Source organism: Bombina bombina, chromosome 5, assembly GCF_027579735.1.
Source record: "Bombina bombina isolate aBomBom1 chromosome 5, aBomBom1.pri, whole genome shotgun sequence".
Classification (NCBI taxonomy): domain Eukaryota; kingdom Metazoa; phylum Chordata; class Amphibia; order Anura; family Bombinatoridae; genus Bombina; species Bombina bombina.
The window spans coordinates 561,052,563-561,077,401 of NC_069503.1; the positions used below are offsets into that span (position 1 = coordinate 561,052,563).

The following is a 24,839-nucleotide window of genomic DNA, read 5'->3' on the forward strand; positions in this document are numbered from 1 at the left end:
ATTGCGGGTAATTTCAATCTGACAGCAGATTCCATTCTGGATAATTAAAAAAAAAGATCGCTATATAATAGAGGTAAGAAAGTGCGGATCTTTCAAAAGTTCTGCTCTCATTTGGGTCTTGTGGATATATGGCGGGTAGAGAACCCGGATGCCCGAGTATATACATGTTTGTCTCAAGCACAGCAAGCATTTTCTAGGATTGACTATTTTCTTATCTCAGATTCTCTGCTTAAATGTAATTGGGTGACCAAAATCGAGGTCATCATAATCTCTGATCACGCTGCCATCTCGCTGAGCTGTAAATCTGTTTTCAAGAATTCAGGTAATAACTATATTTATTTTCCTACATTTTTAAGCAACAATACTAGTTTTCAAAACTGGCTACGATTAAAGTGGGTAGATTATTATAAAAACAACTGAAACTATTTAGATAATATTGAAGTGTTTTGGGAGGCTTCCAAGGCCGTTCTTCGAGGAGAGATTAAATCTTATATGATTTACTGGAAGAAGAAATGTAGTCAAGTTGCTAGACAGCTTGCCAATCAAGTGAAAAATACCTATAGAGCGTATATAAATAATCCTAGCAAAGGTTGTTGGGATGCATATGTGAGGACGAAGGCACTTTGGAATATACATATTAAGCAGAATAGTGTCCAAGAAGAGCTTAGAACAAAAGCTTTATATGGTGGTTTCACAGGGAGATCAGCCAAGTTTTTTGCGAGAATAGCTAAATCTTCTCCCAGGCAGGCAATTTCTGCAATTAAACCAGGAGCAACGAGGTATACTAGTCACTCTGACATTGAAAGAGTGTTCTTCAAATTCTTTCAAGATCTGTATAAACCTGAGACCCCCAATTTAGTAAAGAAAAGAGAATTCTGGGAGAAGATTAAAGTTCCAAGACTGTCGCTAGAAGCAAGGGAATTTATTAATGCCCCCATTACTGCAGAGGAGATTTTACTAGCAATTAAGAACGCTAAACCTAATAAAGCAGCCGGGCCAGATGCATTTCCTATTGAATTCTACAGAATGCTACAAATCCAGGTGACTCCCATATTGACTAGGCTATTTAATTTTTATTTCTCAGAAAATACTAGTTGTTCACCTTCTTTCGCAGCGGCGAATATTTCGTTAATTCTTAAAAAGGGTAAGGACCCTGAGCAACCAAGTTCGTTTAGACCCATCTCAGTCCTTAACACCGACTATAAGCTGTTAGCGTCCATCTTAGCTTCTCGATTGAAACCTTGTATGGGTGACCTAATTCATGGAAACCAATCTGGTTTTATGTCAGGACGGAATCCCGTGAGAAACACGAGGAAACTACTAGTGCTCATTGAGTCTTTTTGGAATAAATATAAGTCCTCTAGTTTACACGAGAATTTGGATAAGGCCATTTTAACGGTCGACGCCGAGAAGGCCTTTGAACGGGTCAGTTGGGATCACTTGTTCTTCTCCCTAGACCAATTTAAGCTCTCAGGTTTTTTTAACAACTATATTCAGTTAATTTATAGCGCCCCCCATATCTGCGGTCATTATCAATAATGTGACCTCCCAACGATTTGTTCTATATAGAGGGACCAGACAGGGGTGTCCACTCTCTCCCTTTCTATTCAACATCAGTCTGGAGCCTCTGGCTATATTATTACGTCAGGAGTTGGATGGCATCTCACTGGCAGGCGAGAAACTTGTCCTGCTTTTATATGCAGACGACCTATTGTTATTCCTATCCAATCTCAAGAGGACTTTGCCAGTTCTTCAGGATATTATTCAAGAGTTTGGTGAGATCCCCGGATTCAAGGTTAACACCTTGAAATCAGAACTAATGTGGCTGTATAAAAAGCCTTCACCTACTATTAAGCATCCCTTCTTGGAAGTCTCTCAAATCATTTATTTAGGTCTTCGATTAACTAGAAATCCAGAAGAGTGGTACAAGTTAAATTATGGGTTTGGGCTGGAGCACTGCAGTAAAAAAATGGAGGAATGGACCTTGTTGCCCATATCTTTATCTGCCTGAGTAATACTGATCAAAACAGTTATTTTCCCTAAACTTTTGTACATTTTTCAAAATATTCCGTTGTTTTCACATAAAAAGGATGTTGCTATATATAATAGAGCTTGCTCCAAATTTCTGTGGAAAGGAACCAAGCCAAGGATCGCCTGCCATCGTCTTATGAACTCTAAATTGGCAGCTGGTCTAGCGCTTCCTAATATTCAGATTTATAATTTAGTCATTATTGCTAGATTTGCGCTGGACTGGATAACTGGAAAAGATCAAATTTCCTCCTTTGCCTGGGAATCGCGGCTAGTGGCCCTCTTCCATTTGAAGGCTCTACTTCATTGCCCTTTGACTTCACTCCCTTCAAATATATTCTATTTGTCTACCTTTAGGAATGTTATAGTGGCATGGCAGAAACTGTGTACAGAGGTGGATTCTTCGCCTCATGTTTCACAATATCTACCCATATGTGGCAACCCTAACTTTAGCCCTGGACTTTCAAATCCGATATTTAAAGATTGGGAGCTAAAAGGTTTAAAAACCATGAGTCAAATTCTGTTAGCAGAAGGTCATCCTTTAACGTTTGCGGAAATCGCCAATAAATTCGACCTAGGTGTACGTGATTTTTACGCTTACCTTCAAGTTAGGCATTTTCTTCAAGAGTTACTTAAAGGGACATAATACTCATATGCTAAATCACTTGAAACTGATGCAGTATAACTGTAAAAAGCTGACAGGAAAATATCACCTGAGCATCTCTATGTAAAAAAGGAAGATATTTTACCTCACAATCTCCTCAGCTCAGCAGAGTAAGTTCTGTGTAAAGCGTTATACTCAGCTGCTCCCAGCTGCAGGTAAAAAAATAAAAAAATGAAGAAATGAACAGCAGCCAATCAGCATCAGCAGTGCTGAGGTCATGAACTCTTTTACTGTGATATCATGAGATTTGACTTAACTCTCATGAGATTTCATAGTAAGCTGAATAGGGAAATAATATGAGAGTGCACGAGGCTCATCCCCTAAGCTGTCCTAGGACAGACATACTAATATGCTGCAAAAAAAGACAAAGACTGCCTTTCTCTAAATAGATATATTGACAGAAACCCACTATTGTGAATAATCAATTTATTATGGCAAGGTTATGTCAGAGAACAACACTCTGTGTCATAAGGTAAATGTATCAGCAAATACCCATTGATTGTTACTTTATAGTTAAAATTGTCTCAAAAATTACCACTCACACTAAAAAACTTTATTGGAGACAAATGTAAAGTCCAGCAGGACTCATACAAACACTCACACACACTGGTTAAAAATAGCTCAAGCTCTTACATACAATTGTGATATTCAAATATATGACGAGTGGAACATTATAGTAGTATTGCAGCAATCTCTCCAGATAATATTTTAAAGGATATCCTTAATTAAAAATGATTTTAAGGTTGCTGAGAATCTAGATTTTGTGCAAACAAATTAACACAGTGAGTAGTAGACCATTAGATGGTATGTCACTGTAATGATAGCCAGGATTTATATTCATGTACCAGTTTTAAAATGGCTTAAATTCTGGTTAAGTATTTGGTATCTCATACAAACCAGTACTATATAGGATAAGGGAAAAAGGGGAGTATAGCCGTTATGATAGTAGTGAGTTTTAAATATATATCAGTATATCGAAGGTCCTGTAATTGTGCTGTGTTTCTTAATTCAACACTAGCATGACCTGATCATAGTGGTATAACCCAATATTGTTAATAAATTTCTAAACCCCCAGATTTGCTAATAAATGTGGTTTAATAAGAGATGTATACTTGATACTTGTGAGCACAAAAGTAAACAAATGGATACAAAGTGTATCTTAGCTACAAGGAATCACTTACTAAGGTGAAAAGCTGTCATTAGCATTGCTTAGTTAGTGAGAGAATACAGTTATGTCACGGTATATAAAAAGGTACTTTTAATTATAATAGTAAGTGACTTATACTATATATATCAATGGTGTACCAATTGTCTTCCATTTAATATTCCGCACTCACATAAGTTATAGGTATATAGTAAACCCAGCACTAAGACTGAGTTGCACCCTTAATATCCCAGTTAGCTAACACGTATAAGTGAAGATATTGTAAACTATATGTGTTCACATTTCAGAGTAACAAGCCCACATAACAACTGGCTATGATAAGCCTCTTCTATAGCGGAGGCTGTAATTAATATTACACTGGCTAATAGAATTCAAAAGGTCACAACCTCATCTAGAAAAGTCTCTACTATATCGGAGACTATGTTAATATTATGCTGCACTGATTCCACACAGACATCGTGAACCTTGTGAACAGTGCCCCTGACGCGCGTTTCACATAACGCTTCTTCAGAGGAACATGAATATAAATCCTGGCTATCATTACCGTGACATACCATCTAATGGTCTAATACTCACTGTGTTAATTTGTTTGCACAAAATCTAGATTCTCAGCAACCTTAAAATCATTTTTAATGAAGGATATCCTTTAAAATATTATCTGGAGAGATTGCTGCAATACTACTATAATGTTCCCCTCGTCATATATTTGAATATTACAATTGTATGTAAGAGCTTGAGCTATTTTTAACCAGTGTGTGTGTGTGAGTGTTTGTATGAGTCCTGCTGGACTTTACATTTGTCTCCAATAAAGTTTTTTAGTGTGAGTGGTAATTTTTGAGACAATTTTAACTATAAAGTAACAATCAATGGGTATTTGCTGATACATTTACCTTAAGACACCGAGTGTTGTTCTCTGACATAACCTTACCATAATAAATTGATTATTCACAATAGTGGGTTTCTGTCAATATATCTATTTAGAGAAAGGCAGTCTTTGTCTTTTTTTGCAAGATTTTTCTTTATCTTTGCAATTAATGGTACATATACATGTATTTTTCTAGCCTTTCTCTTGAATTATAGGGCCAACACATTGGTACAATAAATTATTTTGCCCTATAATTTTGATCTCTAACCCACTTGCCCTCAGCCCCCCTCGCTTTATCTAATACTAATATGCTGCTTAGAAATCCTTTACAATAGGAGGTGGCTACTGAGAAACTTTTGAGGTAAAATATCTTTCTTTTTTACCTAGAGATGTTCAGGAGATATTTTCTAGTCAGCTTTTTACAGCTATACTGCATCACTTTCAAGTGTTTAAACATTTGGGTATTATGACCCTTTAAGAATTATGGAAATAATTGGTCGGTAGGTGAATTACAGTCCAGGATATCTATTTATGCATCAGGAATATATGCAATTTCTCCATTATATCTACTTCTAATTGAGAAAGCTTCAAGTTTACAGGTCAGCGATATGGTAGAAAAATGGTCCACCCAATTCTCAGATATAAATAAGCAAACCGTTGTTGGGAGTTTTAAAATAACGCAACAGTGCTGGGTTCCAACATTATGGAGAGAATCTCAGATAAAAATTGGGCTTCAGAGGTATCTTACCGCAGGAATTTTATCTAGGTGGTATAATTCAAGAGTTCTTTATTCTAGATGTTCGATAATGGATGCAGATTTATTTCACTGTCTTTGGGGGTGCCCAAAAATTTTCCAATATTGGAAAAAGATCTCATATTGGATGAACACAGTTTTAAAGCTGGAACATGAACTAATTCCCATTGAGATTTTTTTCTTGGTGAAATTTCAAGGAATAAATAAAAATTATAGTCTCATAAATACAATTATACTAACAGGACGGAATCTTATCCTTAAATTATGGAAGGCACGTTCAGCACCTAACATGGCACAGTTTAAAGCGGCCTTAGTTAATCAATTCATGACAGAACAGTTTAATATACCTTACCCACAAGATGAGCATTTGGTTGCATTCTTTAGAAAATTGGAAATGTTTGTTCGTTCTTTGCCCCGAATATATAAATAAAAATTGATTAAACCATTCAGGGAGTCTGAGTTTATTTTGATAAATATTCTGGCGGGCCCTTTTCCTGTAGAATGGGCAGCAGGAGTAGAGTGATGGGGTTGGGGGGTAGTGGCCGACGGCGCGGGCAGATTTTCTCCCCCCTTTCTCTATTTGTTTTTTTTTTTTTGTTGTTGTTTTTTGTTTTATGTCTGCAGGCCTCTTTGGTTTTTATTGCTTAAAAAAATAAAAGGGGAAAATGGAAAAATGGAAAGCAATGAGATATATTTATATGAAGCAGGATAGAAAAAAGAACAAAGAACACTTGTTGATATGTATTTAACACAGGTTAGGCATCAATTATACTAGACATGGACTCTGCTGTGATATTCTTTGTTAGCTCTGTACTTTTCCATTATTTGTTCTCGCACTGTATTTTATTTTTTAACTTGCGCTGTTCTTAAATGTTTGTTTCTCCTTTGGTATAAATAAAGATTTAGAAAAGAAGCCCCAGACAAATGGACTGGTGGCCTATCCACCACAATAAAGATTGCCTTTTTACAGATCCAAAAGGATCCCTTGGAAAAGTTGATTGTAATCCTAGCACAATTGACTCAGCATGCAAAGCATGTAATCTGCCCTCTAGCAGAAGAGGATACAGATTGGGGCCCGCACCTTTGTGTTGACTTGACTTTGTGTTTTCAGATGTTGCAAATACATTTTGTAGTGCCCTGATATTGCCTCATTAAAAGTTTGTGTCCTCTTAAACTTTGGACCTTTTTTGATTTTGGGTATATGTGTGTCCTCAATCTCCCTTTGCACAATCTCGGAGTTCAAATTCCACCATTCCATCAATTGAAAATATAAATCTCTCTATATCCCTTTCTCCTTCTTTGTCCCCCTATCTCTCTCCCTCAAATTCTCTCTCAATCTCAAGATGAAACTGAAATGGATTTTCTGGCTGCAAAATTGATAGAAATGTGATATTGAAGGGACACCCAAGTCAAAATAAACTTTTATGATTCAGAAAGAGCACATGCAGTTTTAAAGGGACACTGAACCCAATTTTATTCTTTCGTGATTCAAATAGAGCATACAATTTTAAGCAACTTTCTAATTTACTCCTATTATCAATTTTTCTTCGTTCTCTTGCTTTCTTTATTTGAAAAAGAAGGCATCTAAGCTGTTTTTTTTGGTTCAGGACCATGGAAAGCACTTGTTTATTGGTAGGTGAATTTATCCACTGTCAAGGTATTTGAAATATTATTAAATAATATATAGAAGTATATTTAACTTTATTTAATAAATCTGTGGATGTGCACATGGTCTATAAAAAAAAGAGATTTCCCTACTTCTCCAATTGCACAGGAGACATTCTTGGCTAAAATGAGAACAAAGGATTATCTCTGGGAGATCTCACACACTCAATATGTTAAATTATGCAATTGTATAATTTAGCAAGGAACTAAAATTAACACAGTTTCAGGAACCTCTGTATGATTGCTTGGGAATGTGAGATAAAATCTATTTACCCCTCCCAATGTACCTAGGAATCTAGCTCAGGTGACAAGTCGTGTGAGATTTTCAGCATTTGCCCTTTGGTGCAGGGGACCCCATGTAGTGAATGGGAGACAGGAAGTCTGAAGTTACTGAAAGGGCAGTTAGAACATACAGCACACAGTGAAGACAAATGGCTTACATTATGATTTCAAAACAACTGTATATATTTTAGTGGATATGAGATATATATATAGTTATATATATATATATATATATATATATATATATATATATATATATATATATATATATATATATATATATATATGAATATATATATGTATATTTTGAAAGCATTGAATATCTTAACCTCTGTGTTTTTAAATAAATATTTGTGGACCTGGAAAGAAATAATTAATGACACTTATTACTTTATTTCAGATGGAATGCCGGCATGAAATGAAATATCATATCATATGAATGTGCAATAAATGTTTATAACGTTTCAAATACATCTTTTAAAATATAGTGAGATGAAGATATGGAAGTTACTTTGATGTGATATGACTATGAGATATAAATTTTCTGTTAGGCCAAATGAAATATAAATTATTTTAATATAATGCTAGATGTATTTGATGTTTCATATCAAAACGATCAGGAAATTAATCTGATGCCGCTTCACCTATAATTGATATTGGGAGAGACTGGTGCAAAAAATTATGGCAGTTATTATACATTTTAAAGAAAGATGTTTTAATATATAACTGTATTTCTTTGTCATGCTGCATTTATTTGTACTGTCTAATTGTAATGCTGCCACCCGGTGTTATGTTGAGAGAACTACAGCCAGAAAGCCTTTTGGCTGTTAAATATAAGATAATCCAATGAAAAGGGACAAGGCCGTGGGCGTTTCCAATATTCACCAATGACTGATAAATAATCAAAAAGGGGAGGGGTGAGATCAGATGATTAAAACCCCAGCATAGAGGCTAAGAAGGAGGTTGTTGTGTTGACTAATCCAGAAAGGAGTAACTGCTGCAGTTATTAATCAAAAGCACACACCTACCATTGGACTCCATATGCTTTACCCCAATTTTGAATTTCTGAGGTGAATTGGATCTGTTGCAAAACATTGGAAACTGGATTGCTGTTTATTTGGTGATGTATATAAAAGTTTTATTATAAGATAAGTCATATGCATATCCTTTACAGTTAATAGATTTAAAGAGCAGATTATACTTTTAAACTGTATGCCATTGTTTCAGATAGCCCTTAGCCTGCCTATTTGTATGCAAACATTTAAAATAAACATTTATTATTACTGTATGTGGCAGAGTAGGATAAATTGCAGTTAAATAGCAGAATATATATATTATCCTATTATTTTATAAACACTGTTTAGAATTATATTGCTTGGATGTTAAAAGAATTGTATATAAGGCTGGTTTCTTAAGATAAGCGTGTAGGAATTTTGCATAGCATATTTAAATAGTTTTCAAGCGCCTATAATATTATTTAGTTTCCTTTTATTGCAAATATATTTCAATATGTTCATGGATATTAACTAAATAAAAGAATTCAGGTATTTATATTAATTGTATGGTCTAGTAGATGCATGGTTAATTAGGGTTTCTATTTTTTTTTTGTATTGCGTTTATAACCCTGCCATAAACTGATATATTATTTGGATAGCACTACTAAGATTTTCATAAATATACTGACACCACCAATCCGCAAGAACAACACAGTGTGTTCACCAAAAATGGGCAGGCCTCTAAACTTACATTCTTGCATTTCAAATAACCAAGACACCAAGAGAATGAAAAAAAAAATGATAATAGGAGTAAATTAGAAAGTTGCTTAAAATTGCATGCTCTATCTGAATCACAATAGAAAAAATTTGGGTTCAGTGTCCCTTTAAGACAGTTCCCAATTTACTTCCATTATCAAATTTTGCACAGTATTTTTATATTCAAACTTTCTGAGAAACAAAATCCTACTGAGCATGTGCACAAGCTCACAGGGTATACGTATACTAGTTTGTGATAGGCTGATGTCTGTCACATGATACATGTGGCCAGGTAATGGGAGAAAATAAAAAAAATTGTCAAAAAAAATTCTACTGTTTATTTGAAATGTCATTGTATTGTCTTTTTATTATGCACTTGTTAATTATGCCTTTTTACTGCATGGCGGAAAGCACGCAATCCGCCATGTTGTATCTGAGCATTTGCAGAGTATTTAAAATAATTTTGTGTGTAACAGCTACATTTCTTCAATAAGCAATGTAGCTGACACAAACAAAATTATTTTAAATACTCTGCAAATGCTCAAATACTCAATAGCAATTTTTGATCATTCCAGCTGCTGATGCAGTAAAATGGAGATTGAATATTGTGTGAGTTATCAATATTGGCTGTATTTGGCCTGATAAGTTTTTGATCAGTTTGATAAAACAAAAAAAAACTAAATTTATGCTTACCTGATAAATTTATTTCTCTTGTGGTGTATCCAGTCCACAGATTCATCCATTACTTGTGGGATATTCTCCTTCCCAACAGGAAGCTGCAAGAGGATCACCCACAGCAGAGCTGTCTATATAGCTCCTCCCCTAACTGCCACCTTCAGTCATTCAACCGAAGACAAGCAAGAGAAAGGAGAAACTATAGGGTGCAGTGGTGACTGTCGTTTAAAAATAAAAAACACCTGCCTTAAAATGACAGGGCGGGCCGTGGACTGGATACACCACAAGATAAATAAATTTATCAGGTAAGCATAAATTTTGTTTTCTCTTGTAAGGTGTATCCAGTCCACGGATTCATCCATTACTTGTGGGATACCAATACCAAAGCTTTAGGACACGGATGAAGGGAGGGACAAGGCAGGCGCTTAAACGGAAGGCACCACTGCCTGTAAGACCTCTCTCCCAAAAATAGCCCCCGAAGAAGCAAAAGTATCAAATTTGTAGAATTTAGAAAAAGTATGAAGCAAAGACCAAGTTGCCGCCTTACAAATCTGTTCAACAGAAGCCTCATTTTTAAAAGCCCATGTGGAAGCCACCGCTCTAGTGGAATGAGCTGTAATTCTTTCAGGAGGCTGCTGGCAGCAGTCTCATAAGCTAAGCGGATTATACTTCTTAAGCAAAAAGAAAGAGAAGTTGCTGAAGCCTTTTGGCCTCTCCTCTGTCTAGAGTAGACAACAAACAATGCAGATGTTTGACGAAAATCCTTAGTAGCTTGTAAATAAAACTTTAAGGCACGAACCACGTCGAGATTGTGTAAGACGTTCTTTCTTTGAAGAAGGATTAGGACACAGTGACGGAACAACAATCTCCTGATTTATATTCTTATTAGATACCACCTTAGGAAGAAACCCAGGTTTGGTACGCAAAAATACCTTATCTGCATGGAAGATCAGAAAAGGGGAATCACACTGTAAGGCAGATAACTCTGAAACTCTTCGAGCCGAAGAGATAGCTACCAAAAACAGAACTTTCCAAGATAAAAGCTTGATATCTATGGAATGCAGAGGTTCAAACGGAACCCCTTGAAGAACTTTAAGAACTAAATTTAAACTCCATGGCGGAGCAACCGGTTTAAACAAAGGCTTGATTCTAACTAAAGCCTGACAAAACGCCTGAACGTCTGGAACATCCGCCAGACGCTTGTGCAAAAGAATAGACAGAGCAGAAATCTGTCCCTTTAAGGAACTAGCTGACAATCCCTTCTCCAATCCTTCTTGGAGAAAAGATAATATCCTAGGAATCCTGACTTCACTCCATGAGTAACCCTTGGATTCACACCAATGAAGATATTTACACCATATCTTATGATAGATTTTCCTGGTGACAGGCTTTCGAGCCTGAATTAAGGTATCAATGACCGACTCGGAGAAACCACGTTTTGATAAAATCAAGCGTTCAATCTCCAAGCAGTCAGACACAGAGAAATTAGATTTGGATGGTTGAAAGGACCCTGAAGTAGAAGGTCCGTCCTCAGCAGCAGAGTCCATGGTGGAAGGGATGACATGTCCACCAGATCTGAATACCAAGTCCTGCGTGGCCACGCAGGTGCTATCAAAATCACTGAAGCTCTCTCCTGCTTGATCTTGGCAATCAGACGAGGGAGCAGAGGAAATGGTGGAAACACATAAGCCAGGTTGAAGGACCAAGGCGCTGCTAGAGCATCTATCAGCGCTGCCTTGGGATCCCTGGACCTGGATCCGTAACAAGGAAGCTTGGCGTTCTGACAAGACGCCATGAGATCCAGTTCTGGTTTGCCCCAAAGTTGAATCAACTGTGCAAACACCTCCGGATGGAGTTCCCACTCTCCCGGATGAAAAGTCTGCCAACTTAGAAAATCTGCCTCCCAGTTCTCTACTCCTGGGATATGGATAGCTGATAGATGGCAAGAGTAAACTTCTGCCCATAGAATTATTTTTGATTGAAGATAAACTATACTAATACACCACATCTCTCTTGATACTTCCTTTCTTGTCGTGAGCTGCAAGAGAATGACTGGAGGTGGCAGTTAGGGGAGGAGCTATATAGACAGCTCTGCTGTGGGTGATCCTCTTGCAGCTTCCTGTTGGGAAGGAGAATATCCCACAAGTAATGGATGAATCCGTGGACTGGATACACCTTACAAGAGAAATAATGAATAATCCAGGTTCTTCCAATAACGAAAGTAAATTTCAGAAAGATTGAAATTGACCCCTAAATGACCAAATATTCTCACATAATATGTGTGAAGCTGATATAGTATGTTTAATAATAGAAAGCTCTGACATCAATGGCTGTGATGCTACTAAAGGGGATTATATTATGAGTATATTAATAAAAACACAATCATAAGTGACAATCAACATGGTTTTATGTTAAATTAAAGGGACTGTCTAGTCAAAAATAAACTTTCATGATTCAGATAGGGCATGTAATTTTAAATAACTTTCCAATTTACTTTTAATATCAATTTCCGTTGTTCTCTTGGTATTCTTGAAATAGTTGAAAGCTTAACCTAGGAGGTTCATATGCTACTTTCCTAGCCCTTGAAGGCTGTCTCTTATCTAAATGCATTTTAAAAAAAAAATCAAAACTAGACGGCGTTAGTTCATGGGTGACAAATAAATAACATTGTACTCATGCCCGAGGAGTTACCTAGGAGTCAGCACTGATTGGTTAAAATGCAAGTCTGTCAGAATTGAAATATGGGGGCAGCCTGCAGAGACTAAGATACAAGGTAATCACAGAGGTAAAAAGTATATTAATATAACAGTGTTAGTTATGCAAAACTGGGGAATTGGTATTAAAGGGATTATCTATCTTTTCAAACAATAAAAATTCTGGTGTAGACTGTCCCTTTAATCTAATTATTATTTTCTATGAGAAAGTAAGTGGTAAAATAGATAAAGGTGCCGTACAACATTAAGGGACTCAGAATATCTCCTTATATTAACACATGGATAAATAACTGGCAGAGGGAACAAAGAAATGCAGTAAATGGGCACATTTAAAATTGGGAAAAAGTAAAAAATGAGGACCCTCAATGATACGTAATGACCTATAAGAAGGGTGAAATTCTGTCTTTGCAGATTATACAAAATGATGTGAAGGATTAGGTCAGAGAAGGATATAATTGCTTGGCAAGAGGATTTACAAAAACTTTCTTAGGACCGCTGCTTCTTAACTTCCGCTTCAGGCGGACCTGAAGCGTCTAGGGTCGGAAGCAGCATCCGCTGCTTCATAAATCGACCCCTTTGTGTTAAATGGGTGTGCGTTTTGTATGTATCACTGACAGTTCACTTGGCAAGATTTTAACTTGAATGTTTACAGGTGGTGAACTCTGTGCATTTATCTTTTTATTGAAATAAGATTTCACATTCAATAAATACAATTACTTTTCACAGTAAGAGCTAGAAAGCTGTAATATTTGTCATTAGAGAAAGGGCCTGGATTATTTATCAAGATACATTTGTAGCTAAACTGTGTATTTGTAGTTAAGAATGTAACCTATTATGAAACATGCATTTTAAGCTTAAAGAGCTTTAAGATTAAAAAAACTTTTTAAATATATAAGCGTTATTGTAATATTAAAAAAAGTTTTAAGTGACCACATAACTTTAATTTTGTTAATGTAGGGTACATTACTTAGTGTTTAAGATCTTTACAACCAGAGACCTACTTCATCCTTTTCTAAAGCTAGCATATTAGTAATATATCTAATATAAAATTATTCAACACTATGTAGAAAACTGGATTTGATGGTACATTTTAAAGTTTAAAATTCAAAATGAATTTCTTCCTGAATCATGCATTTCTACATTCCTACACAGAGTAGTTTGCATGAATATTATGATTCAAGATAGCCTAAAGTTGAATAGAAATGGTAAAGCATATTTGATTCCTGTCTGAGATAAGAACATTAAATAAGAAAAGTAATCTTTTAAAAATAAAACAATGTCATGCTTTACTTCTAATAGTAATTATAAATAAATCATTTTGTGACTAACTCATAGTATTAGAATAAGTAAATAATTAAAAATTTCTTACTTTAAGCTTTCTTGTGAACTTTGGAATGGGCGATCTAATTGTCGGATGGATGTTGTACTGCTGGATGATTTAAGATGAGACTGTAGAGTCTTTTGGTAAGGCGGCTCAAGAGCATTGTAAAGTGTGTCAGCATCAACTGGAAAGTGATTCCGGAGACCCCAATAAGCACTATAAAAAAAAAAAAAAGGTTGATAAGTAATTTTGAATAAAAAAAGGGAAAACATGTTCTTAATAAAAATAAAATATGGAGTTTTGCAAGTTTTATTATTTAAGAACACGTTATAAAGCATTTGATTGCCACATTTGTATGTTTATAGCAATAACACCTCAATTTTTTTAAAATGTAAGCAGTCAAAAATAAAATAAAACAAAAACATTTCTTTCATGATGGTGAGAGTTCATGAGATATCATATGTGGGATTACACTCCAGTGCTCGAGGTTTAATCCAGTCCTCCTGTTTTGTATATCCTGTTTTTAATTCCATGGATTGAAATAAAGTACTGTTTTTATTAACTTTTGGACAAGAATCCGGACTTCTTAATTTTTTTTATTGTATCGCTTAGGGGACTGCAAGCAGTCCTGTTAACCACCAGAGTTTTTCCTGCCCTTTTTGGTCTCCAACAAAGACACCTGGACACCTGTTTTCTTCAATTACCCGGAGTAAATTACACAGCACAAAGGAGACCCCCCCACTGAGATCATATCTACCGACTTTCTCCCTTGATTGGCTCTACACAGATTGGACATCATCGACAGATCCGTTGTTTGGCCTTGGACCAGAGGGGGCGTGGTCATACACACTCCACTGTCAGAGGGAATCCGGTGAGTTTTGATGGGGACGCCAATGTTAAGCTGTGAGCGATATGGGATATCGGGAGACTCACGTTTGAGCAGCTGCCACCAGACTGCACAAAGAGAAACAGTTTCTTCTAGGGTCTCAATCTTGGGGTTAGTGGTGTCATGCAAGTGTGCTCCAACTAAGGGTAACTCAGCACAGATGGTCTTTTGCATATGTCAGAGGTGTAACTCAGCCTCCAGGAACTATTCTGTGTTTTTATTTACTAGAGTTTTAATCCTTCCCACTCTGCCTGAATCCCTCAGTCAAGTACATGAAGTTAAACAAAAAAGCAGGAGAGACAAAGCAGGGTAAATAAAGTGCAGGACAAGTACTGTTTTGAATTGTGGACTCTCACCATCATGAAAGAAATACATTTATCAGATAACCATAGCTTTTTCTTTCTTTCATAAGATGGTAAGAGTCCAAAAGACATCACATGTAAGTTCCTATACCCAAGCAGTGAAGTCCTCAAGACCACCGTGAAATAGGATGGGGCAACAGGTAAGGCAGGAATATTACAGAACAGGCCCTGCAGCCCACAGAACTTTTCTGCCAAAAACAGCCTCTGAAAAGCATACACATCAGAATGATAGAATTATGTATGTATATAGTGATATTAAAGGGACACTGAACCCAAATTTTTTATTTCGTGATTCAGATAGAGCATTACATTTTAAGCAACTTTCTAATTTACTCCTATTATCACATTTTCTTTATTCTCTTGGTATCTTTATTTGAAATGCAAGAATTTAAGTTTATATGCCGGCCCATTTTTGGTGAACAACCTGGGTTGTTCTTGCTGATTGGTGGACACATTCATCCACCAATAAAAAAGTGCTGTCCAGCGTCTGAACCAAAAAAAAAGCTTAGATGCCTTCTTTTTCAAATAAACATAGCAAGAGAACGAAGAAAAATTGATAATAGGAGTAAATTAGAAAGTTGCTTAAAATTGCATGCTTTATCTGAATCACGAAAGAAAAAAATGTGGGTTCAGTGTCCTTTTAAGTATGTAAACAAAACAAAAAAAAAGTAGCTGCTTTACTCATTTGGTCTATGGAAGCTTCATTACAGAAGACAAGATACGTGGCACCTACTCTATTGGAATCAGCAGTAATGTGCTCAGAAGGGGATTTATTAACAACCCCATATGCCTTACACATTGCTGCTCCTTCAACAAGTGATAACAAGAGAATGAAGCAAATTTGATAATAGAAGTAAACTGGGAAGTTGTTTAAAATTGTATGTTCTACCTAAATTATGAAAGAAAAAAATTGGGTTTCATGTCCATGTTCTGAAGTATCAGCATAATAAAACAATGGTTTATGAAATAGTAGCTGAATACAGTTGAACCGTACAGAGTACGGTACGATAAGAAAAGGAAAAACAAAACAAACATACTAGTATATGAAATTACAGCCAACAGGGCGATAACTAGTGTAATCCAAAAACAATGTAATCTAGGTTATTAGCTGAGTAAAGACAGCATCACTTATATTTAATCAAAAAGAACAGATGCAGGAAAATCATATATTAACCCTTTCGTGACAGGATTGGTGATTGGACCATTCTTTGGAACGGATCTCTGGAAAAAAAATTGGGACAGAAAAAAAAAAAACTCTTGACACTTTGCAGAGGGTTTAAAAAATCAAGTCAATTTGTTTAACTGATTTTCCTTCTCCAAATTAAGAGCATATATGTTCAACTTAAAACCTAAAGGAAAAAGTGCTGCTCTGGATTAAGGAATTCCCTTCAGCTGAGATATAATAAATATCTGAATCTGATCCTTGAAAAGGGTTGTGAGCTCTTTTACAGCTGAGAGAAACATTTGTGTCAGACTAAAAACTGCTTATCAGTAGATGTGCATTTGCACTTAACTGAAAGAAGCAGAACCAAAAAACCTCAGAAATTGTGGAGAGAATAAAATCTTTAAAACCTGCAGCAAAAACAGAAGTACCCCCTGTTCGGCTTTATAAGGAAATGCATAAGTTTTCTGATGATTATGCATACTATTGCCAAGTTGAACCAGTTAGCATACAGGAACAAGTTTGCAAAATACATAATTCATTTGAAGAAATAAAATAAGTGGATCTACCCTCGTAGTGAGCTCCTGCTATAACTTTCCGGTTTCCTCTTAAAACCTTAAATTATTTGTCCTTTATTTTACTTTTTCTTTTGTATTTTATTATTATCATTCCCATCAAGTCTGTTATCCCTTCCGTAACACCTAATTGCCGTGATTGACAGCATAAGCCGACGGAGCAACAGCTGGGTGCCTTCAGACTTCAGAACCTTCACATCGGAGGCTTTGAAGGGGCTAACACACTCTAGAGCTCTTTAGAATCAGCGGAGCCTGTTTCCTTCATCGCACCGCATCTGTAATTGTTCTCCCAGGCTATCAGCTGCACTTGCCAGCAGACGGGCTGAAATTACGCTAAGAGACTGTAAGCCACCCGGAGGCAGCGCCATTTTGGCCCTGCATCGTAAGCCAGGTGTACCTCGGCCATCTTCTACCGGTTGCCGACTCATCTGTTCTAAGCAGAGAAATCCCCCACGGAGGACAGAGAGTATAAAGATTCAGTTCGTGGGGCCCTCACTCAACTACAGGCATTACCTAAGCAACAAGGTAGAACAATCTCTCATCAGCTAAGTTTGCCTATGTTCCGCTTGGACACTTCAAACTCTAAATGCAGCGACCAACATAAGACTCATACATTATTATTTTGTAAGCATCTTGAACAAGAGATATACCCTCCCTTGAAATATCAATATTAGTGGGCCCAATATTACCGGAGATTGAGGTAAAGGGGAGAGTCTAAAATTGTGGAAGGAGGTGATTGGAGTGATTTTAAAAAAATTACCACATCATAGACGGCCGTCATAGCTGACAGCATAATGGAAAAGAGAGATCTCATTAAGCCACTGAATTGCAGTATTTTTTGCTACTATTAAAGTCTGACAACTGCTCCATGCACTGTTCAAACTTATACTCTTATGAGTAACTGTACTGAGGGAAGCTGGATCGTTGAGACCTGAGGGGGCAAATACTTCCCAACACCCGGTAACGAGGTAACCTAAGAGCGGACATTGTTTTACTATCTGCAAACTTCCCACCTCTATTGCCCATATTTGTACCCCAGCATGGATGCACAGCTATTCTGGGACACTATCAGCCTTATGTTTGCACGGCTAGAAAAGAAAATGTGCAAGCAGTTTGCCGATCTCGCTCAGTCATTGCACGATGTGTACATACAGCCTGATGATGACATCATAGTACAAGAGAAGTAGTTTTCCAGCCTCCAGTTAAATTTAAAAAGACCTTTATTAATTTCTTACAGGGTCCATCATATCAACCAACAACGTTTCAAACCTATACCAGGTTCTTAATCATGTCTATTGAATAGTGTACAGGTGTGTCTTTTATACCTGTCCAATCTTCTATCAGATTACACAATAGTGCCATCTTGTGGTTAAAATTTAAAATTACATGTGATAAATGAATTTTTAGATTTTTATCCTTATGTTTAGGATACATTTCTCTAAGTTCTTATATGTATTTATCACATGAAATATTAAAATCAACCTACTATATATACAATTAAAACCTATACACATAATAATATCAGAATCAAATATGCTACTACAGATATATGCTACAATTTTAGAAAAATAATGGCCATTCAAAATCTTTGTTAAGACCTTCAGGTATCATTGTGTTTAATTTATTTATCCAATACATCTCCCTTCTTTTAAGCAATTGGTCCCTGTCACCTCCCCTCCTGGGTCTGTCAACTTGTTCAATGACTTGAAATCTAAGTTGACTGATGTTATGACCCATGGAGAGAAAGTGACAGGAAACAGGAGCTTCTATGTTTTTGTTCCTGATGTTGGATTTGTGTTCAGTAATTCTAGTTCTTACTTCCCTACTTGTTTCTCCTATATAAATTCTGGCACACGGACATTTGATGAGATATATAGCGTATGTGCTTCTGCATGTCAGATATTTCTTTATTGGGTATTTAGTTCCCTTAATGGGATGAAAAAATTCCTTCCCTTTTTATTATCGAACTGCAGTGGCTACAATGTAAGCAAGGATAACAACCTCTATTATCTGATCCTATTGTTGTTTGTGAATTTTTGTTTTTGCTACCTATATCTGCCCTTACCAATAAGTCTCTCAAATTCTTAGTTTTTTTATAAGCTACCATAGGTATATTTTTAAAATCCTCAACCTGGGGATTACAATCTCTAAGTATGTGCCAGTGTTTATTTATAATGTGTGATATTTTTGTTCCTAGGGAGTTGTATTGAGTAACAAATATCATTCTATTTTCTTTTGTCTTCTTTTTTATATTATCTTCTTTATTTTTAAAGTATTCTAATTGTTTTGTAATTAATTCTTCTGGATACCCTCTTCTTTTGAATTTTTCTGCCATTTCTGTTAGTCTTATGTCAAATTTCTTTTCATCAGTCACTATTCTTTTTACTCTTTTAAATTGGCCTTGGGTATTGCTTCTATTGTCTTTTTTGAATGGAAGCTGTCATATTGTAATACTTTATTTTTATCTGTAGGTTTCACATATAGATCGGTTTTCAAAAAACCTTGTTCTTTATACACAAAAGTATCTAAAAAGGCTACTCCTGTTTCCTCCATATTGAGTGTGAATTTGAGACCAGCGACAGATGTATTTAGATGTTGAACAAATTGCAATAGGCTACCAGTGTCACCCCACCATATGCCAAATATGTCATCCACAAATCTCCACCATGCTGCACCATATTGTAAAAATAATGGATGTGAATATACAAATTTCTCTTCTATATGGGACATAAAAATGTTGGCATATGGTGGGGTGACACCATATATGGGCCAACATTTTTATGTCCCATATAGAAGAGAAATTTGTATATTCACATCCATTATTTTTACAATATGGTGCAGCATGGTGGGGATTTGTGGATGACATATTTGGCATATGGTGGGGTGACACTGGTAGCCTATTGCAATTTGTTCAACATCTAAATACATCTGTCGCTGGTCTCAAATTCACACTCAATATGGAGGAAACAGGAGTAGCCTTTTTAGATACTTTAGTGTATAAAAAACAAGGTTTTTTGAAAACCGATCTATATGTGAAACCTACAGATAAAAATAAAGTATTACAATATGACAGCTTCCATTCAAAAAAGACAATAGAAGCAATACCCCAAGGCCAATTTAAAAGAGTAAAAAGAATAGTGACTGATGAAAAGAAATGTGACATAAGACCAACAGAAATGGCAGAAAAATTCAAAAGAAGAGGGTATCCAGAAGAATTAATTACAAAACAATTAGAATACTTTAAAAATAAAGAAGATAATATAAAAAAGAAGACAAAAGAAAATAGAATGATATTTGTTACTCAATACAACTCTCTAGGAACAAAAAACATAATTTATGTAAGAACTTACCTGATAAATTCATTTCTTTCATATTAGCAAAAGTCCATGAGCTAGTGACGTATGGGATATACATTCCTACCAGGAGGGGCAAAGTTTCCCAAACCTCAAAATGCCTATAAATACACCCCTCACCACACCCACAATTCAGTTTAACGAATAGCCAAGAAGTGGGGTGATAAAAACGTGCGAAAGCATATAAAATAAGGAATTGGAATAATTGTGCTTTATACAAAAATCATAACCACCACAAAAAAAGGGCGGGCCTCATGGACTCTTGCTAATATGAAAGAAATGAATTTATCAGGTAAGTTCTTACATAAATTATGTTTTCTTTCATGTAATTAGCAAGAGTCCATGAGCTAGTGACGTATGGGATAATGATTACCCAAGATGTGGATCTTTCCACGCAAGAGTCACTAGAGAGGGAGGGATAAAATAAAGACAGCCAATTCCTGCTGAAAATAATCCACACCCAAAATAAAGTTTAATGAAAAACATAAGCAGAAGATTCAAACTGAAACCGCTGCCTGAAGTACTTTTCTACCAAAAACTGCTTCAGAAGAAGAAAATACATCAAAATGGTAGAATTTAGTAAAAGTATGCAAAGAGGACCAAGTTGCTGCTTTGCAAATCTGATCAATCGAAGCTTCATTCCTAAACGCCCAGGAAGTAGAGACTGACCTAGTAGAATGAGCTGTAATCCTTTGAGGCGGAGTTTTACCCGACTCAACATAGGCAAGATGAATTAAAGATTTCAACCAAGATGCTAAAGAAATGGCAGAAGCTTTCTGGCCTTTTCTAGAATCGGAAAAGATAACAAATAAACTAGAAGTCTTTCGGAAAGACTTAGTAGCTTCAACATAATATTTCAAAGCTCTAACAACATCCAAAGAATGTAACGATTTCTCCTTAGAATTCTTAGGATTAGGACATAATGAAGGAACCACAATTTCTCTACTAATGTTGTTGGAATTCACAACTTTAGGTAAAAATTCAAAAGAAGTTCGCAACACTGCCTTATCCTGATGAAAAATCAGAAAAGGAGACTCACAAGAAAGAGCAGATAATTCAGAAACTCTTCTGGCAGAAGAGATTGCCAAAAGGAACAAAACTTTCCAAGAAAGTAATTTAATGTCCAATGAATGCATAGGTTCAAACGGAGGAGCTTGAAGAGCCCCTAGAACCAAATTCAAACTCCAAGGAGGAGAAATTGACTTAATGACAGGTTTTATACGAACCAAAGCTTGTACAAAACAATGAATATCAGGAAGATTAGCAATCTTTCTGTGAAAAAGAACAGAAAGAGCAGAGATTTGTCCTTTCAAGGAACTTGCGGACAAACCTTTATCTAAACTATCCTGAAGAAACTGTAAAATTCTTGGAATTCTAAAAGAATGCCAAGAAAAATGATGAGAAAGACACCAAGAAATATAAGTCTTCCAGACTCTATAATATATCTCTCTGGATACAGATTTACGAGCCTGTAACATAGTATTAATCACAGAGTCAGAGAAACCTCTTTGACTAAGAATCAAGCGTTCAATCTCCATAAATTTAAATTTAAGGATTTGAGATCCTGATGGAAAAAAGGACCTTGCGACAGAAGGTCTGGTCGTAGCGGAAGAGTCCACGGCTGGCAAGAGGCCATCCGGACAAGATCCGCATACCAAAACCTGTGAGGCCATGCCGGAGCTACCGGCAGAACAAACGAGCATTCCTTCAGAATCTTGGAGATTACTCTTGGAAGAAGAACTAGAGGCGGAAAGATATAAGCAGGATGATACTTCCAAGGAAGTGATAATGCATCCACTGCTTCCGCCTGAGGATCCCGGGATCTGGACAGATACCTGGGAAGTTTCTTGTTTAGATGAGACGCCATCAGATCTATTTCTGGAAGCTCCCATATTTGAACAATCTGAAGAAATACCTCTGGGTGAAGAGACCATTCGCCCGGATGCAACGTTTGGCGACTGAGATAATCCGCTTCCCAATTGTCTATACCTGGGATATGAACCGCAGAGATTAGACAGGAGCTGGATTCCGCCCAAACCAGAATTCGAGATACTTCTTTCATAGCCAGAGGACTGTGAGTCCCTCCTTGATGATTGATGTATGCCACAGTTGTGACATTGTCTGTCTGAAAACAAATGAACGATTCTCTCTTCAGAAGAGGCCAAGACTGAAGAGCTCTGAAAATTGCACGGAGTTCCAAAATATTGATCGGTAATCTCACCTCCTGGGATTCCCAAACTCCTTGTGCCGTCAGAGATCCCCACACAGCTCCCCAACCTGTGAGACTTGCATCTGTTGAAATTACAGTCCAGGTCGGAAGCACAAAAGAAGCCCCCTGAATTAAACGATGGTGATCTGTCCACCACGTTAGAGAGTGTCGTACAATCGGTTTTAAAGATATTAATTGAGATATCTTTGTGTAATCCCTGCACCATTGATTCAGCATACAGAGCTGAAGAGGTCGTATGTGAAAACGAGCAAAGGGGATCACGTCCGATGCAGCAGTCATAAGACCTAGAATTTGCATGCATAAGGCTACCGAAGGGAATGATTGTGACTGAAGGTTTCGACAAGCTGAAATCAATTTTAGACGTCTCTTGTCTGTTAAAGACAGAGTCATGGACACTGAATCTATCTGGAAACCCAGAAAAGTTACCCTTGTCTGAGGAATCAATTAACTTTTTGGTAAATTGATCCTCCAACCATGATCTTGAAGAAACAACACAAGTCGATTCGTATGAGATTCTGCTAAATGTAAAGACTGAGCAAGTACCAAGATATCGTCCAAATAAGGAAATACCACAATACCCTGTTCTCTGATTACAGACAGAAGGGCACCGAGAACCTTTGTAAAAATTCTTGGAGCTGTAGCTAGGCCAAACGGCAGAGCCACAAACTGGTAATGCTTGTCCAGTAAAGAGAATCTCAGGAACTGACAATGATCTGGATGAATCGGAATATGCAGATAAGCATCCTGTAAATCTATTGTGGACATATAATGCCCTTGCTGAACAAAAGGCAAGATAGTCCTTACAGTTACCATTTTGAACGTTGGTATCCTTACATAACGATTCAATATTTTTAGATCCAGAACTGGTCTGAAGGAATTCTCCTTCTTTGGTACAATGAAGAGATTTGAATAAAACCCCATCCCCTGTTCCAGAACTGGAACTGGCATAATTACTCCAGCCAACTCTAGATCTGAAACACAATTCAGAAATGCTTGAGCTTTCACTGGATTTACTGGGACACGGGAAAGAAAAAATCTCTTTGCAGGAGGTCTCATCTTGAAACCAATTATGTACCCTTCTGAAACAATGTTCTGAATCCAAAGATTGTGAACAGAATTGATCCAAATTTCTTTGAAAAAACGTAACCTGCCCCCTACCAGCTGAGCTGGAATGAGGGCCGCACCTTCATGTGGACTTAGAAGCAGGCTTTGCCTTTCTAGAAGGCTTGGATTTATTCCAGACTGGAGATGGTTTCCAAACTGAAACTGCTCCTGAGGATGAAGGATCAGGCTTTTGTTCTTTGTTGAAACGAAAGGAACAAAAACGATTATTAGCCCTGTTTTTACCCTTAGATTTTTTATCCTGTGGTAAAAAAGTTCCTTTCCCACCAGTAACAGTTGAGATAATGGAATCCAACTGAGAACCAAATAATTTGTTACCCTGGAAAGAAATGGAAAGTAGAGTTGATTTAGAAGCCATATCAGCATTCCAAGTTTTAAGCCATAAAGCTCTCCTAGCTAAAATAGCTAGAGACATAAACCTGACATCAACTCTGATAATATCAAAAATGGCATCACAGATAAAATTATTAGCATGCTGAAGAAGAATAATAATATTATGAGAATCATGATCTGTTACTTGTTGTGCTAAAGTCTCCAACCAAAAAGTTGAAGCTGCAGCAACATCAGCCAAAGATATAGCAGGTCTAAGAAGATTACCTGAACACAGATAAGCTTTTCTTAGAAAGGATTCAATTTTCCTATCTAAAGGATCTTTAAACGAAGTACCATCTGACGTAGGCATAGTAATACGTTTAGCAAGGGTAGAAATATCCCCATCAACTTTAGGGATTTTGTCCCAAAATTCTAATCTGTCAGACGGCACAGGATATAATTGCTTAAAACGTTTAGAAGGAGTAAATGAATTACCCAATTTATCCCATTCTCTGGAAATTACTTCAGAAATAGCATTAGGAACAGGAAAAACTTCTGGAATAACCACAGGAGATTTAAACACCTTATCTAAACGTTTAGAATTAGTATCAAGAGGACCAGAATCCTCTATTTCTAAAGCAATTAGTACTTCTTTAAGTAAAGAACGAATAAATTCCATTTTAAATAAATATGAAGATTTATCAGCATCAATCTCTGAGACAGAATCCTCTGAACCAGAAGAGTCATCAGAATCAGAATGATGATGTTCATTTAAAAATTCATCTGTAGAGAGAAAAGTTTTAAAAGATTTTTTATGTTTACTAGAAGGAGAAATAACAGACATAGCCTTCTTGATGGATTCAGAAACAAAATTTCTTATGTTATCAGGAACATTCTGCACCTTAGAAGTTGAGGGAACTGCAACAGGCAATGGTACATTACTAAAGGAAATA

The 24,839-nt window shown here is 36.4% G+C and overlaps 1 protein-coding gene across 1 annotated transcript in view; it reads right to left on the reverse strand.

The window, feature by feature from the left end:
* Positions 1-24,839, reverse strand: part of LOC128661553 (CLIP-associating protein 2-like) — an 898,219-nt gene that overhangs the window by 480,600 nt on the left and 392,780 nt on the right. The window contains exon 10 of the mRNA XM_053715796.1: positions 13,933-14,100. Within this exon, the coding sequence (XP_053571771.1) occupies positions 13,933-14,100 (168 nt within the window). The remainder of the gene's footprint in view (positions 1-13,932; positions 14,101-24,839) is intronic.